General features: G+C 55.7%; 1 protein-coding gene across 1 annotated transcript in view; it reads right to left on the bottom strand.

Moving 5' to 3' along the window:
- The window catches only part of TG (thyroglobulin), a 228,179-nt gene that overhangs the window by 193,881 nt on the left and 17,331 nt on the right, over nucleotides 1-16,967 (bottom strand). The window contains exons 9-15 of the mRNA XM_066372766.1: nucleotides 12,947-14,047; nucleotides 11,921-12,508; nucleotides 9,665-9,904; nucleotides 6,275-6,409; nucleotides 5,819-5,896; nucleotides 5,149-5,261; nucleotides 4,140-4,242 (exon numbers count right to left, since the gene is read on the bottom strand). Of these exons, the coding sequence (XP_066228863.1) occupies nucleotides 4,140-4,242; nucleotides 5,149-5,261; nucleotides 5,819-5,896; nucleotides 6,275-6,409; nucleotides 9,665-9,904; nucleotides 11,921-12,508; nucleotides 12,947-14,047 (2,358 nt within the window). The remainder of the gene's footprint in view (nucleotides 1-4,139; nucleotides 4,243-5,148; nucleotides 5,262-5,818; nucleotides 5,897-6,274; nucleotides 6,410-9,664; nucleotides 9,905-11,920; nucleotides 12,509-12,946; nucleotides 14,048-16,967) is intronic.

The raw sequence follows: 16,967 nt of genomic DNA, 5'->3' as shown, positions 1-16,967 counted from the left end.
GGGCTCCTCCCCCGTGGCTGTTCTCACTTCAGTACCTGGAGCTCAACGCATGGCACCTCCCGCCACCCGGCCATCAGAAACACGGCGTCCACCCCGCACAGCCCGTCTCCCTGCCCTGGCATCGGCCAAGGCGGTGGCTCCCCCCTCCTCAACTCCTCTGCGGGTCCACTGCTCCCCCTTTGTCCTTTCCTTGTACTGTGACAGAGCATCCTCCCCAGGCCCCTGGCGCTCGGGCCCCAGCCCCTACCCCTCTGCCCCACACATCCTCCAGTCCCCACCACCGCAAAGAAGCCGGAGCAAAGCCGGGCGTCCCAGCTCCCCCGCGTGCCTGCTGGCCGAGCCTTCTCTCTCCTCTTCCGTGCCCTCCCGCCCCCCTGGGCCTCCGGGCGTGGCTGCCATTCCCAGTACAGACCTTGGTCGCACACCTCATGCCCTTCCCTCTCTGCCTGCTCATCTGCCTAGAACATTCCTGTCCAACCCTCCATTATCAGCTCAACACCTCTAGCTTTCCAACACCCTCCATGCGTCTGCCAAGCCTCCTGAGTTAGTCTCCCTTCTCCAAGCTCTCCAGCCAGCTGGTGGAGCCCTGCACAGTGTCAGTTCATCCAGAGTCTGACAGCCCACAGACCGGGCTCCCCACCGGACTGAGCCACGGGAGGGAGTGGGGGCCTGTCCTCTGCTCGCCCAGACCACGAGCTCCACAAGCAGGGGTTAAACAGGCGCGTGAACGAGTAAAGTAAAGACTAGACAGGCTCAATGGGACAATTTCACACCTGACTGGAGATTTCATTAATTATCTGACTCTGGGGCACAGCCTTCCTGCCTGTGTGTGTCTGGCTCTATGACTGGCGATCCACCTGTGACCCAAGGATAGTTGGGGGGCCTCAGACATGGGGAACGACTCACTCTGATCTCCAGCCTGCAGCCTCGAGGTCTTTCTAATAGGAGCGAAAGCCTCTGGCCAGAACTTCGCACTGGGACTGCAGTGGGCTGACCCAGTTGGCTCTGACCAAGTGCCACGTGAATGTGGAGGAAGATGCAGACAGTCAGGCCGTGGGCTCTGGGGCCAGTCTGCCAGGCTTTGACTCCTGGTTCAATCACTTACCAGTGGAGAGCCCTAGAGCAAGTTAATTTAGTTCTCTGAGACTCAGTCTCCTCACCCATAACGTGGTGAGGATAGCCAGAAGGCCTACCTCCTAAGTATGGTGTGAATCAAATAAATTAAGGCATGTGAAAAGCTCAGGAGAGTTCCTGGAACATAATAAACGTCAGTGATTACTATTCTGAGCAACAAAAAGAGTACACACTATTGCCTGCTTTGGAAATCTTAGGACGTGGGTGTCGATGTCATTGTCACTGGGTGAGACCCCTTATCCTGCAGAGGAGGACACTGAAGCATAGCGAGACTAACTCTTCTGCCCAAGAACTTACAGCAGCAGGTGGGAGCCCGGTGTGGCCCCTGAGGCTGCGTCCTTACCACCAGACTAAGCAGGTCCCAGAAACTATTTGAATTAACCCTAACAATGACTCAAAAAAATAGCTATGATTCTGCATGCCTATTTCAGAGATTGGGAAGCTGAGATCTAGAGAGTTTAAGGGACTGGTCCGAGGTCACCCAGCAAAGACATGGAGAGCTGACAGTCAAATCTGTCTGGCGGGCTCCCATATCTGAGCTCTCCCTACCACGCTGTGCAGTGGGTCAGGAGAAAGAGTCTTTGAGGGCTCACGTTCATGCTGGCCGCTGCACCGGCTAGTCGTGTGGCTTAGGACATGTGAAGAACCTCTGAGCCAGCTGTAGAACTGTTAAGACAGTTTTGCCAGCTGTAGAACTGTTAGACAGTTGTACCTATTTACCGGCATGGGATAAGAGCTGTGAAAGCACCTTTTAACAGGTCAGTCTCTGCACACCTGAGCCTTGCAGAACCAGCCACATAGGGTCTCCCCAAACCCTAAGAGAGCTGTGCTCCCTGACCTGTCCCTGGAGGAGACACATCAGTCCAGTTTCGAGGTCTCCGATGGGCAGAGCCCTCTTAGACACCCTGGACAATGAACACTGATTGCTTCCGACCCTAAGTGTGGCATCTCTTTTCTGGGCAGCGCATGCCGGGAGTCCCACCCATAAATACCCACTGAGCGCTGTCTGTGTCCCCTGCGTGGTGGCAGCTGTTGAGGGCCACAGAGATGAGCATGACAGGGTCCTGCCTTGACAAAGGCCCCGTGCAGAAGGGGGCAAAGCAGGGCTTGGGAGAAAAGGTGTGCAATAGGAGCGTGGGCGTCCCAGGTTGGGGGCAGAACTGGGAATAGAGTCAAGGGTCAAGAACCCCCCCCCCCCAAAGAGAACCGGCAAGTCTTCTTCCTTCGAAGAAGCCCACTGTCTCTTTACAAACATAAATACACATTCACAAGTAGAGAAGACTCTCTATTATACAAATATAAGTCTTCAGACTTACTTAAATGTCTCTGATGCCTCAAAACACTGCTTAGAGATAAAGCTTCAAAATTAAGAAATAAAACAAAGAAGAAGAAGAAAAAAGTAGCAAAAGAAAGGTACTTGCAACAAAGTCAGAATCACCGAGTACTGTGTCTCCCAGCCCCAGACCCAGCGGCCCAAGCATGAGAAACACACCGCTCACAAGAATGAGGGAATGATGAAGCGATAAAAAGACCCCCTCATTTTTGTGAGATCCCCTCATTTTTGTGAGCGGTGTGTTTTGCAAGGTCTTCATTTACTGTCCTGAGACACAATTCAGAGAATCTAACCTACTTGCTCGTGTAGATTTTACAATTATTATAATGCCCTGCGACTTGAGTAGACAGGAGAAATAAAAGGTAAGTGACTGATAATTAAGTAATAGCTTTGAATGCGTCATCATCTATTTCACTGTGCGAATATATGTTTGTATAATATATAATATATGTCAATATCTGATATCCAAACAATCTTTTAAACCAGAAATAAAAACAAACACGTCAACACCTCCACAAATTCCCCCGGCTCCCGCAGGGATGGGCTCCTGCCCGCTGAGCAGTGGCTCTCGGGACCCTCGGCCCCCGTCACGGAGGGGAGACCAGCCCGGCGCCCTCAGCAGGCCCACCCGAGCTGTCTGGGAACTAGCTGTGGAGGTGCCCACACAGGCGTCCCTTTGATCTCAGGTGGGAGGACCTACCTGCTTGGAGGGTTCACCAGGGTCTGGGCTGCTTCCCACTGGGGTGCTGAACTAGGGCCCTGCTGGCAGCTCTGTACCCCACTACACACCACACACACACACACACACACACACACACATACACACACACACACACACTGCCTGCCCTCGAGGACTTTAGAGTCTTAAAGCAGATTTGACCAGAGAGCCATTGGGAGCACTCAAGAGCTCGCTGTCCGGCGGACGTCTCCAGTTCGGCTCAAATAAACTCTTGTTTTAAAAGAAGAAGTTAGAGAGCAACTATAGCTCAGGGTGACAAGAGGGACAATCATAGGACGTGGACATGCACGGGGCAGTTTAGGAGCCGCCAGGAAGGCAGTGGACTCGGCGAAGGGAGAGGCCGCAGGAACTGAGGGAGAATCTGCCGGGGCAGGGTCAGGGGGCAGAATATGGCAGACCCAGAACCACGGCACATGAGGCCCAGCGGGGCGGGAGTGACGCCTTCTTCAAGAGTCTGACTCTAGTTGACGACACCCGGGTCCCGAAGTGTGAGAGGCGGAGGAACAGAAGATGCAGGAGCCACACCCACCGAAGGGGCTCCTGGCTGCAGGGAGGAGCTTGGCCCTGGTCCTCAGGACCACGGGGCATGCGGACGGGTTTTAGGTCGGAGCCGAGGAACCAGGCGGGACTGTGTCCTCAGTGCTGTTCGTCTGGTCATACCACAAAGCCCTGGTGCCCACTTTAGCTGGACCAGAGCTGGCTCGCGATCCTCAGTGACAAAGCACAGCCCTGCTCCCTGCCACACGTGTTTCTCCCAAGAGCCCGACATTGGGGAATGTTGCTCCTATTTTACAGATGAGAACACTGAGTGAGGCTGGAGGCTCCCAGGGCCCTGGCGGCGGCAGAGCTGGGACATGCAGCCAGCTCTCAGGACCCCAACCCCAGGACGCTTGGGGAAAATTTGGGAGTGAAGGGGGAGGGGCGACTACTCACACTGGGCACTGCTGTTTCTGCCGGGCAGGGTGCCCTCTCCAGAGGCCTGGTCCACACACTGGATGCCAGGCTCCGACGCCTGCAGCCCGGCAAACTCTCCTGTCTGAGACAAAGCCGAGGTCAGGTCACCTCAAAGATGCTTCTGCCGCGCACAGGTCAGTGAGCAGATGTCAAGAGTGTTGCTTACAAAACGACTCGTGATGGCTTCTCCACGTGGAGGGGGTGGCGTGGGGGTGGGGCCAGCCCCTTCCAGACCCTCTCCTTACATGACCTGAACCTGATGGTTGAAACAACCCAGGAGGCAGGGGCCACGGTTGTCCCAGCCCTGGGATTTCATCGGACTGTCATAGGGCCCCTGGGAGCTGAACAGACAGGCAGCGGTGTTCCCATCAGGCCCGTTTCAGGGGCAGAAACCCGAGGCCCAGGAGACGTCGTCACTGGGCGGGTCAGTGGTTCAGCTCCCGGCAGGAACCCTTTCCCCGGGAGCTTGTGTTTCTACCACCAGCCACAGCACTGAGTTGCTGCAATCACCAGGGGGCTGGGGCGGGGGGGGGGGGCAGTAGTATGACGTCTCCCGTCTGTGTTGAGAAACTGAGCTCTGAGAAATAATGCACACAACGACTCTGCCAAGGTGGCTCAGGAAGAGCGTGTATCCGTGTAGTGATTTTCCAAAGAGTTTTCATGAGCAGTATTTTCTTGGGCCCTCAAAACAATCCTTGAAACAACCTAGCACTAGGTAGGATAAAAAATTGGTCCTATCCTATGATAAAAACAAAATAAAACAAAACAAATAGCAACCAAAAAACAAAACCTAAAGCAAAGAGAAGCTATATACATTGTCCAGGGTCACTCAGCCTGACCCTGCCAGGACTGAGACAAAAATCCAGACCTACACCTCCCTGTGAGCTTTCAACAAAAACAAATTTATTGAAAACTAGAAAAGCCATCCTTGGCCTGTAGGAGAAAGTCCTGGTCCTGTCACACCGTTCCTGGGCCTTCAAAGCCTCACCTGTAGGCAGGTGGGGATGGACGGGTCAGTCGCAGAAAGGCGTCCTTGGGACCCAGCCTGTTTCCAGCTGGACAGCAGCCCGCTGGCTCGAGCTCTCTCACAGGCGGTGGGGCCTGCAGGGGAGAGAGGACAGCTCTGAACAGACGGGTGTGGGTCCCCGGGGGGCGTGGGTCCCCGGGGGACTGGCCTGCAGGTCAGGGCCAGGCGCTCGGTGCATGCAGGTGTCCTGCACGGACGGACGGAGAGCTGGAAGCTCAGAGGAGAAGCAGGCTGCGGTGCAGGGACAAAGAGCCACGCGGGATGCATTGCCCTGGGAGATGGAGAGGGGGCAGCGGATTCCATGGGTCAGACCCTGGGGAGAGGCTGGGCAGCAGGGCAGATGTGAGGCGGTGGTTGAAGCCAGAGAAGGGGGTGAAACTGCCCGGGGCGGTGATGGTGGGGGCGCCCAGGCCTGTCACCTCTCAGCTGCCTCCCTCCACCTGAGAGATGAGGACGGGCCAAGCTCTGGGAGGGTCCCCCAGGCCCGGGGACTTGGGAGAAAGTGGCCTGCCTGCACTCGGGCTGGCCCACGGGGGCCTCCACCCACCCCGGCTGCGGAACGACCACGGGGACCACCAGCCCTGAGTGCCCACTCCGGGGTCAGGTGAGGGAGTATCCGGGCTTCACTTACACTGGGGGGCCTGGGGGGCGCGGGCGGTCAGCGAGGCAGGGACGTACTCCCCCGAACCGTCCACACACCAGCAGTACCCTGGAAAAGAGCCACAGGCCGGAGTTCAGGAAGCACACGGGGACTCGTCCCTGGTGTCCCGCAAACCACTGTGCACCTTGACGTTGCTAACAGTGCCAGCGAGGTCCCCCATCTGTCCCCCTGCCCGACACTGTCCACAATCACGGGCCTTAGCACCCCAGTCCCCCCAGCAACCACCCACTTGAGCGCCAGGCTGGTAGAAGGCCACTGCCCCCATGGGACAGAGGAGTCACCCAGAGGCCAGGGGAGCTAAGTGGTGAGCCGCCCACTACCCAAGAGGGCCTGGAGCCCCGCTGCCTGCCCCCAGTGGGGGGCTCTTCCCCACCACTAAAAAGGAGGGGTGTCCCTTGGCCTCCCACGGGCGCCCATCCCCCTCACCGGTCCCAGCATGGCACTGCAGGGGCTCCCAGCTCCCGAAAGCATCGCACTGGGGCACGTAGGGGGCGGGCCGCAGCAGGGGCGCTCCGGAGGAATTCCCCAGGGGCGAGCGGCGACTCTGGTAGAAGTCCAGGGCTGCAGACCAGGGAGAGGGGGAGGAGAGGTGAGCACCCACCGGGCCTGGGGACGCCCAGCGGGGTGGGTTCTGTCACTGAGGAGAGCCGAGCACGTCCCCGTTCCAGCACGAGGAGGCCTTCCTGTCTGTGTGACAAACGTTTCCACCCAAAAGGAGGCAGAGGCTCCTCGGACGGTGGGTCGGCACCCACCAGATTGTCCGTTAACAAGAAAAATGTAGGCTGACGGTCTAAGCCAGGCATCCCCAAACTACTGCCTGCTGGCCGCATGCGGCCCCCTGAGGCCATTTATCCGGCCCCCGCCGCACTTCTGGAAGGGGCACCTCTTTCATTGGTGGTCAGTGAGAGGAGCACTGTATGTGGCGGCCCTCCAACGGTCTGAGGGACAGTGAACTGGCCCCCTGTGTAAGAAGTTTGGGGACCCTCTAAGGGGTCCTTTTAGTCTCCTCGCAATAACTTCCATAGAAAGTCAGTTAGATCAGTGGAGTGTCTTCAACACACGAGATAATGGGAATAACAGGTACATTTACTTCACAGGTTCCGTGGGCCCGGCACCATCGATGTGCACACTTTCATTCACTGAGGTCTCACAACCACCCTCGGGGAGCTACTGTTGCCCCACTCAGTGGGCGAGAAAGCTGAGGCACGGGTGCACTGCACAGCTCACCCGAGGTCTCACCGCTCAGCGGTGGAGGGGCCGGGCCTGGACCACAGGAGCGGGTCCGTGCATCCTGCCCTCCGGCCTTCCTGCCGGACTCTTACTGTGTGGGTCTCTAGCCCCTCCGAAGCTCCTGCTCAGTGAGGTCTCTCATCCTGGCCACAGCTCCGTGAAGTCAGGACTCACGCCCCGAGGCGGGGGGCAGCAGGCTCAGCGAGGAGGGCGCCGTGACTTGCAGGGTCGCCTGCTCACGGGGCCGCAGCCCGTCCTCGGCTCTCCGTGGTGACCCCCGCCCCCTGGCTTCCCCCACGGCACCCTCCACCAGCGACCTACTACACGTTAGGCCAGTTATCTCAGTCAGGTTTGTGTCTTCCGGGGCAGCAGCTAACCCTCTGGGGCAAGGGTTCCAGTTTACTTTGCATGTGGAGCAATGTCTGCCTCCTAGTAGGCACTGAAGAGATATTTGATGGGGGGGGGGGGATGCATGCATGAGGAGGGAGAGGGACTGAGGAGGGAAGGAGAGAAGGGGAGGGAAGGAGGGAGGGAGGGAAGACCCACTATGGTGCAGTGGACAGCACTCGGGAGTCTTATAAGCCTCTGCCTGGTGCCTGGCACGACATCTCTCGGCTGTGTGATCATGAACAACTCGCCAACCTCTCTGAGCCTGTTTCCCCATCTGTGAAATGGGCCTCGTCCTTAACAGGGTAAGAGTGATATTTATATCAAAAGAGCTTGAGCACCAAGCCCATGCCAGGCACAGCCATGGACCTTTCCTCCCACGTCTCCCTCACCCGAGGACACTGCTACCCTGTGCTGTTGTCCAAAGACACTTTGTGGCCCCTAAACCCTTCCCGTCCTGGGCCTCCAGTCCTCAGACTCTGCTGGACCTGGCAGTCTACACACAAGAGCTTCCTCTCCTCTGCAACAGATGAGACGCCGCTTCTCATCTTGGGGGATTCCGGGAGAAACGAGCCACCCCGCTCCTGTTCCCCAGACACGCCCTCGCTGTCTACCGCACAGGACGTGAAAATTCAGAGAGCGCGGCTAAGAAGGGGCCTTCCTTAGCTTGACTTCAGAAGAAAATGCCATCATCACCTTTCAGTGAATAAATCTCTGTGGCACCAGCCACTTCCCGTTCCCTAACCCGAATTTCCCTCCCTAATCAAAGTGGGCACAGCTCCCCGGGGCCAAATCCCACTCCTGCACTCTTTAATTGTGTCCAAGCCCATCCACACACAAAATGCAAGACAACAGGCATCTCCCCCAAAGCAGAAGTCCTCAGGCCTCAGAGGAACAGAGAGAGGAAGCCACCTGGGCGTGGGGGGCGGAGACAGGACGGAAGAGAAAGAAAGAGGGGAAGGCAGAGGCGGGAAGGATGGTTAACCAGCACGTACTGGGCCCCCACGACCTGCCAGGCCTGGGATGTATGGATGAGTAAAACAGGACGTAATGCCCTGTCCTCCGAAAGAGAAGGCAGGTGCGGGGGGGGAGCAGGACCAGAGCTGGCACATGGGAGGTTCTTGCCTCACTGTGGGGTGATGAGAACAAAGGCAACTGACCCACCCAAGGGGGCAGCAGGCGTCCCAGGAATAGGGAAGCGGAGAGCTCTGGCCATGGGAGTGGGCACTCTCTGCCTGGGTTCTGATGGTGTCAGGGGGTGACTGCTTTGCCAGTTGTGACCCAACACCCGAAAACTCCGGATAGGGAGTCAGCTGAGATCATTTGACAAGGGAAGGGTAGGCTTGGAGACAGGAATCTTAAACCGCCCTCTAGTCCGCGTGGCGTGGGTGAGAGGATGGGGAGGGCCGTCAGACCCCCGGCCAGAGCTGCTGCAGGCCGTGGAGGAAGGGCAGGGGCTGTGGGATGAGACGGGCCTAGGCTGGGGGTCGGCTGGGCAGGGCACGAGGCTCAGGGGCCAGACCACAGACTGCTGGTATTACTGGGTGAACCTGGGCCCGTGCCTTAACCTCAGCTTCCACGTTTGGGAAGAATCGCAGGCGGCCATTATTATGGCGTCATTGTCAGAGTGTTGGAGGGTGAAATGCCAGGACGCAGCGATCCACACAGCGCTGCAGGTGCCTGGCCAGGGGTGTGCCCAGTAACCGGGAGCTGCTGTTACAGGCTAGAGCACCGTGGGCACTCTGAGCGTCCGCCTCTGCCACGTGCAGGGGATAGGCTTGTTTTTAGAGTCACTGTCAGGATTAGATGAGCTCACACATGAAAGGAGCCCCCCAAACCAGTAATGTTTCAGTAATGAGGGTCCTTCTCCTCTCTCCTTGGGGGTGTCCGTAAGCTTTGAGAAACGGAGTCAAGCTTTGGAACTGGCTAAGAGAGGAGTATGAGCATTGGAGGCTGGGGGGGGGGGGGTATGGAGACCTGCCCCCAGGGGCTCTGCCAGACTGTTAGGGAGCATCCCAGAGAGCTACGCACACCTCAGGTCGGACGGTGCCCCAAACCACTGCCTTCTCCCTCCCGGGGACCCAGCAGCCTGGGGCGACCAAGCACAGGCAGCAAAGCCCTGGTGGTGACTGAAGAGCATGTTCCAGCTCCTGCCCCCCCCCAAGAGGGAACAAGACCCCAGACACCCACGGCACTCACTGGACTGAGCGGCCAAGCGGATGGCATAGTCGCCCCCACGCAGGAACGTCTCTGCAAACATCTCCCGGGACGGGGACCGGGGAGGAAGGGCCAGCTCCGCGTCGGTCAGCCGGATGCCCTTGGCCGCTAGGAAACTCTCCCCCAGGGGGAACCAAGAACTGTCGGACGCCAGGACGAGCTCTTCTGCTTCCTTCAGGAACTGCAGGACGCGACGCTTCACTCCCTCGCAAGAGCCAGGACCTGGGGGGGGGGGGGGTACACACACAGCAGGTGGGCTCACCACCACGTACGGCTCCCCTGACCCCTGGGAAGAGTGCACAAACACACACTCACACACACACATTCACGCCACAGCTGTTTCCTGCTCACCAGCTCTCGCCAAGACCTGGGATGTTCTTTCTGTTTTGTCTCCACGATTTCATTTACGGAGGACCTGCTATGTAAGATTGGTAAGAGCTCGTCTCTGCTCCACACCAGGCACTGCGCTAAGCGTGTTTACTCAGACAGCCTAATGTAATCTATGCTGCGGTCGACATCTATGTGTTGACTTGGAGGGTTAGCCTATTTCTAGAACCTGACCTTTCGATGAGGAGTCCTAAAACTGGGGTCTCGAGGCCATTCGAAACGCCCAGGGTACGACGCCTGTCATCGCACGTTCAACACATACCCCAGGTGCTAAAGCCTAAACTTCGGCTAACATCGAAATAGCAATGGATTTTAACTTGACCCAGAAAGGTCTGGGCAACGCTGAGCACTGCCGAGAGTGAATGCAGAGATTTCAGTGGCCGTAAACAGCTATGATGTTACCCCGAACCTTAACAGCGCTGGCAAGAGAGATTCTGGTTTGGAAATAAGAGTGTCGAATCTCTCTGGTTGTGGTTTCAAACTGCTGCTCTTCTGTCTAGGTGGTAACAAGGCATTTTACTTTGACACGGAGTTGGCCTCGTTCACCATGGCTTTCTTTTTTTTTTTTGTATTTTTCTGAAGTTGGAATCGGGGAGGCAGTCAGACAGACTCCCGTGTGTGCCCAACCAGGATCCACCCGGCACGTCCACCAGGGGGCGATGCTCTGCCCATCTGGGGTGTCGCTCTGTTGCATCCAGAGCCAGTATAGTGCCTGAGGCAGAGGCCACAGAGCCATCCTCAGCGCCCGGGCCAACTTTGCTCCAATGGAGTCTTGGCTGCGGGAGGGGAAGAGAGAGACAGAAAGGAAGGAGAAGGGGAGGGGTGGAGAAGCAGATGGGCGCTTCTCCTGTGTGCCCTGGCCAGGAATCGAACCCGGGACTCCTGCACGCCAGGCTGATGCTCTACCACTGAGCCAACCGGCTAGGGCCCCATGGCTTTCTTACAAAGTCCACCTGTCACCATCCTGAACTCACAGACCTCACTCAGAGGGTCTTCCTTCAGTCCTATAATTAAATCCCCTCAAGCAAATACAAGGCAATTGGAAAGCAGAAGCATTTTCTGAGGTCCCAAGCACTTAGTGTCCTTGTCAGTGACAAGACCAACATGACAGGTGTGGGTTCATTAAACAGTGTATGGCCTATGAGAGGTCAGCAAAGCATTAGCCATAGTGGGTAAGAGCCAGGTCATGTTCACTGGATAGCCATCATCCGGCCTAAGATGATGTTTTGTAAACTGAAGACGTCCAGTTAAAGTATGAGGTACTGATGTAAATAATTACATGAAAATTTTAAAACGAGTGGCATTAATGTCCCCAAACCCTGAGGACGTAGACATAGGGATGTCGCTGCCCTTCTATGAGCCTCAGGGTTCTGGTTTGAATGTCTCTGTCCTTCCAAAAATGGATGTATTGAAGCCCTACCGCCCAGTGTGACGGTGTTTAGAGGTGGGACCTCGGGGGGGTGACTAGGTTTAGAAGGGTGGGGTCCTCCTGATGAGGTTAGTGTCTTCATGAAAAGATGAACACACCAGAGCTCCTCCTCCCTCTGCCATGTGACTGCACAGCGAGGAGTGGCCCCCGCAAGCCAGGAAGTGCGCTTTCACCAGGGGCGAATCTGCCAGCACCGCCACCGTGGACTTCCACCCTCCTGAACTGTGAGGAATAAACGTCTGTGGGTTCGGCCACCCACTCTGTGGTGTTCCGTTAGAGCGGCCCAAGCTGACATGCATTTGGTGGCCTCACCCACACCCTAGCCACATCCAAGCTCCAGTCCGTCTCGGCACTCAATGCCCTCCCACCAGACATCCTTGTTGCAAAAGCACCAATCCAGTTCTTCACACAGTTTAACTCACATGCTGGGACCTTGCCTGGCTCGGCCCAGGCTCTGTCCACTTTCTGACCAGCTTCATCCACACACCAGCAGGTCCGAAGGTCAAAGTGCGCCAGAGGGGTGCTGAAGTCCGAGTAGGGCCCCGGGTATTGGTGAAGCTGGCCGTTCAGGATCTGCCAAAAGAGGTAGGGCTGGAGGAGGACATTGTCACCAGGCTGGGTCCGGTTCCCTTCCAACTCGGCCAGAGGGACATCTTGGGGAGAAGAGTATCTGGCCAGCTGTGGGAAGATGTCCTGTTGGCCAGCCTCATACAGGCTTTGAATAAAGAGACGAAAGCTTCTGGAAGCTGCCTCTCTGTAGCTCGCGATCCTCATCAGCAGCCCGGGAACGGTCAGGTCCTGGCCACCACTGTTCTGAGCTTTCCATCTCTCGTACCACTCGAAGGCCTGCTCAGGGGGCCCGTCGCATTGCAGGCGAGTCCACTGCCCCTCGGTGCTGCACTGTGGGATGTACATGCTGGAGAGGGCGGGCAGCATGCTGGAATTAGAGCCCAGGGTCCGCACCACCTGGAGGAAGGCGTGTTCCGCCTGTGACTGGCAGGGCGTGGGGCCTGGAGAGGAACAAGGAGGAGGTTGTCGGGTTAAAGAGCTTTGTCAGCACAGAAGGCCGAGATGCAAGTTCTTAGTTTTCCAAACTCCATCTAGAACCTTAAATAGCTGTAGACCCCATCACATCTGGACAGAGAGCATCCCTGTCACTCAACGGGCACTGTTGAGACCAGCTGCTGTCAACACTGCAGGCATGTACCTGGTGACCCCTTAAAGCCAAATAAATCTCCCTAGTCACTCATTAAAATGGTTAACGTTATCAAGACTTTTCTGGACAATGTTTTAAATTAACCAGAAAATGATGCCATTACAGCAACAGTAAGCTTGAGATTTCGCAAAGACTGGATTCTTCATCTGCTGTAATTAATGTAATTAATGCATTATGTCCGGGCCCCAAAAGAGAATCAAGAGTTTGGAGGTTGGCTACCCAACAGACTTACATCGCTTGGGTTGTCCAGGTGCACTTTGGGTTCCAGGAATGGGCTGGCCCTCCGCGTCAACACAGTGGCACTCGGAGTTGAAGCACTGGACAGGTAAGAAGCGGCCCTGGCTGGTACAGGAAGGCACAAACAGGCTGGACCCCGCGGGCTGGCTGCCCGAGAGGCTTTGCATCCGAGCCCTTTGCTTTTCACACTCCGTAGGGCACCTTGGCCGTCCACCTCGAACCCTCAAGCCGGGCAGCTCTTTGCCCTGGGAATCCACACACCAGCACTCCCCAGCAAAGCACTGGACATCTTCGTAGCTTCCTTCCGCCGTGCAGGACGGGACAAAAAGGCTGCCGGGTGTCGGCACACAACCCTGGGAGCTGAGCACCGTTTCCATCACATCGCCCAAATCCCCGGCTATGTCTTCGGGCACGGAGATCGCGTGCTGCAGGAACAGAAGGAATTCTGGGAGGTCCAGGAGGGAAGCCAGGGATTTCAGGGCATTTTGGTTCTCTTGCAAGTTGACTTCAAAGCCGAAGCTGCCCACACCTGGTCTATTCGTAGCACTGCCCTCCTTAGCGCCTCCGGCTGTTTCCAGGGCAGGACTCGAACCCAATCCCGCAGAGAGGGGCTTGGCTGGGTCAACAAGTCCTCCTCCGTTCTGGAAACCGGAGAGTCCAAGTTGCTGGAAAAACCGGCTGAAGTTAAAGGTGCCTCTTGTGCCAAGGGCTCCAGACAAGTTAAACTGGCCGACATTCACCAAAAAATTTCCTCCGAAGAGGTTTTGCTGGAGCCGCGTGGGGTTGGTGGTAAACTGCAGAGCAAGACGGGCCAGGTCTCGGGAGGGAAACAGCACCCGGATGGCTTCTGTGAGGAGACTCTCCAAGGCGGGAGACTGTTGACTCTTCCCGCCGACCATGGGGCGGAGGATCCCGGAGTCCACAAAGAGCTCCTTGATCGCGGGTGGGCAGGAGGCGGCCGCGCCAGCCCCTGTCCGGGAGACCCGTCTTTCCTCTGAAGCCAAGGACAAGCTGTGCCGGCTGAAGTAGCCCAGGGGCCCGAAGCGGAGTCTGGACAGGGCCCGCCGCCGCTCGGCGGGACAGGACTGGTCCCCAGCTGTGCCACACGGAGCAGACAGGAAACACGGTTTTAGCATCACAAGCCATCCTGGGACAGCCCTTGGCTCTCTCTGATAGGGAGAGGTCAAAACCCCCCACCCAGGACACCTACATTCTGTGCCTCTTTTTCCTCTGTGTCTTTTTACTTTTTAGCTTTCATGCTGAGCGGTGTCCACGGAGGCCATGCTGGGGACTGGGTGTTCCAGTGGACACGACCTCCTCCCCTGGCTCTCACTCCCGGGTGGCCCCCTTCTGAGGCAAGGCTCCTGGACTTTGGCCACTTTCTCAAAAGCTGACCACACACATGCACCAACTGGCTCGACTGGGTCGAACGATGTCTCCCTCCCTGCCCCTCGCCCATTATGCACGTCCACCTGGAACCTCAGAAGGAGGTCTCTGCTGATATCATGAGTCAAGAGGAGGTCACACTGGGTTCGAGGGGGCCCTGAATGCAAGGCCCGGTGTCCTGATTAGAAGGCCATGTGCTAACCCTGAGAGACACACAGGGAAGAAACCACAGGAGGGCAGAGGCAGAGACGGGAGGGATGCAGCCAGCCAGAAGCTGGGAGCTAGGACGGGGCAAGCAGGGAAGGTTCTTCCCTGGAGCCTCTAGAGAGCTCAGCCCTGCCCACACCTTAACTCCAGACGCCCGGCCTCCAGAGAGAATACATTTCTGCCGTGTGAAGCCACCCGTTCTGTGGTCAGTTGTTACTGCAGCCCCAGGCAACTGGTATACCAACAAATTCCTATTTTGTTAAATCAGCGTGGTTATTCTAGCTGGAATTCTTAATGGACTTTAATGCTTCGTTATACGCTCTTCCTGCGGCTGTCCCGTCTTTTCTGTGGGCAGCTTTGTCCTCAGCTAGCTAGTCTGTAGTGTCTGAGGATAAAAAGCATGCCTTAAATGCTCTTAGTGTTTCCTATAATAACTGTTGTTTCTATGTTGTAATCTATAACATTCTTATATATCCAGGAACTACGGTGTTTCCTCTGACAGAGACTAATGATAGCCACCTGGCAAACACACTCAGCACATTCTCCTCGGCTCCTTGACCTCGCCTGGAAATCACTAATGATACAGTGACCGGCTCAGTCACCTCCAGCGTGGTCAGGCCACTCCATCCAAAAAGCCTAGGCTGACCCGTAATCACACCAAGAAAAAGCGACTTTAAATTCAAGTTCCAGTGTCTCAGTTACATCGGTGAAAAGCTAAGTAAGTTCTATTTTTCTCCATGGAACCATAACTAGTAGAGGTTTTCAACCACCCACCATCCCAACTTCTTAGAATAATTCTTTCCCCTCCATTCACTTGGATGTCAAAAAGGAAGTCAGCCAATTTTCCCCCGTAACCAGGCAACAGAGGAAGAATGGAACATGTGGTCAGGGGGAGAGAGAGAGAAAGAGAGAGAGAAGAATGGCAACCTCAGAACACATAACAACCTTTAGAGAAGCCATGGCTTCCTTTAATGGATATTACAGGAAGGTGTGGAAGGAATAAAGTTCACTGCCTTCCAAATTAAGAGCACCTCTCTTCCATTCATAGGTAGTGTTACCAAGGCAAAAAGAAAAAAAAAAATTCAGATAGTGGTTCCATGTGCCATTTGGTTTCCACAGAAATAGGATTGATCAACCCAGAAAGAAAAAGTAAAAATGTGTGATTCATGCATTTGGGTAGCACTCTTGGTTCTAATTTGGAAAAGTGTGGCTTTTCATTTCTGCCGGAAAAGCAGAGGGTACGATGTTCTGTGAGTTTTGATAAAATTAAAAGGTAATTGTGAATACCTTCAAGGCAGAACTTCACGTTTTCTCTAGCCTCCCACTTAGCAGCAAGCATACAACCAAACACGTGTAGAAGACTCAACACGTTAAGTTGGCGAGATCAAGTGATTTAACAGGATTTGGTGAATGAACACCAACACACACCGATTAGAGGGTAAAAAAAGACCTGCACTCCTTAACGATCTCAAACTTGCTGAATCCACCCAGTTTGCCCAAGTAGCAACCCTGCACATGCTCCTGGCTCCCACCCTGCAGAATCTCACTGGTCTGACGGAACTGAGTCTCACCGAACGCCTAGAGACGTTTGTTAAGTCTACACCCTTCTCCCCCGTGCACTGCTTCTACTTTAGTATCGCTCCCCGTCCTGGGTTGAATAGGGTCTCCCAAAAACCCATGCCCTTCCTGGAACCTCAGAATGTGACCTTATTTGGAAAGAGGGCCACTGTAGATGCAATGAGTTAGGACGAACCCAGACTAGTGTGAGCTCCTAATCCTACATTATTGGTGTCACTGTAGGAAGAGGAGAAGAGACACAGAGGCAGACCCAGAGGAAGACCTGGGATGACAGAGGCAGAGTTTGCAGCGAGGCTGCCACAAGCCAAGGAATGTCGGAGGTTGGCGGCAACCACCACCAGCTAAGAAGATGCAAGGAAGGAATCCCCCCGGAGGCTTCGGCGGAAGCCTGGTCCTGCTGACACCTTGATTTTGGACTTCTCGGCCCCAGAACTGTGAGAGAGAGAATATGGTTCTGCTGTCCTAAGTCATGCTCTTTGTAGTAATTTGCTGAAGCAACGCCCGGAAAGTCATCTAGTCCCCTGAGCTCTCTTCAGGACATTGCTATGACCTTCAAGGTTCCTTTCGGTCTTTCGTCTGAAATCTCCGGGTGATCTTTCTTACACACAGAACCCATCACGGTACTCACTCACCTGCTTAAATCCCCTCAACGTCTCCACCTGACCTCCAGGATGAAGCCCCTAAGCCTTTGCTTCAACGTGGAAAACCTCCATGTGATGCCTTCCTTTGCGGCCACTCTCCAAGTTCAGAACCCCACCTTGATGGTGCTCCAACCAGCTGTGTTCTCTATTCTTCTCAGAGTCTGTGGCCAGCAGCAGACAAACGCCTACTATTAATGTCCTTCT

This window comes from Saccopteryx leptura, chromosome 3, assembly GCF_036850995.1.
Source record: "Saccopteryx leptura isolate mSacLep1 chromosome 3, mSacLep1_pri_phased_curated, whole genome shotgun sequence".
In the NCBI taxonomy this organism is placed as follows: Eukaryota; Metazoa; Chordata; class Mammalia; order Chiroptera; family Emballonuridae; genus Saccopteryx; species Saccopteryx leptura.
The sequence above is the reverse complement of the archived record's forward strand: the minus strand, read 5'-3'. Positions and strand labels throughout refer to the sequence as shown.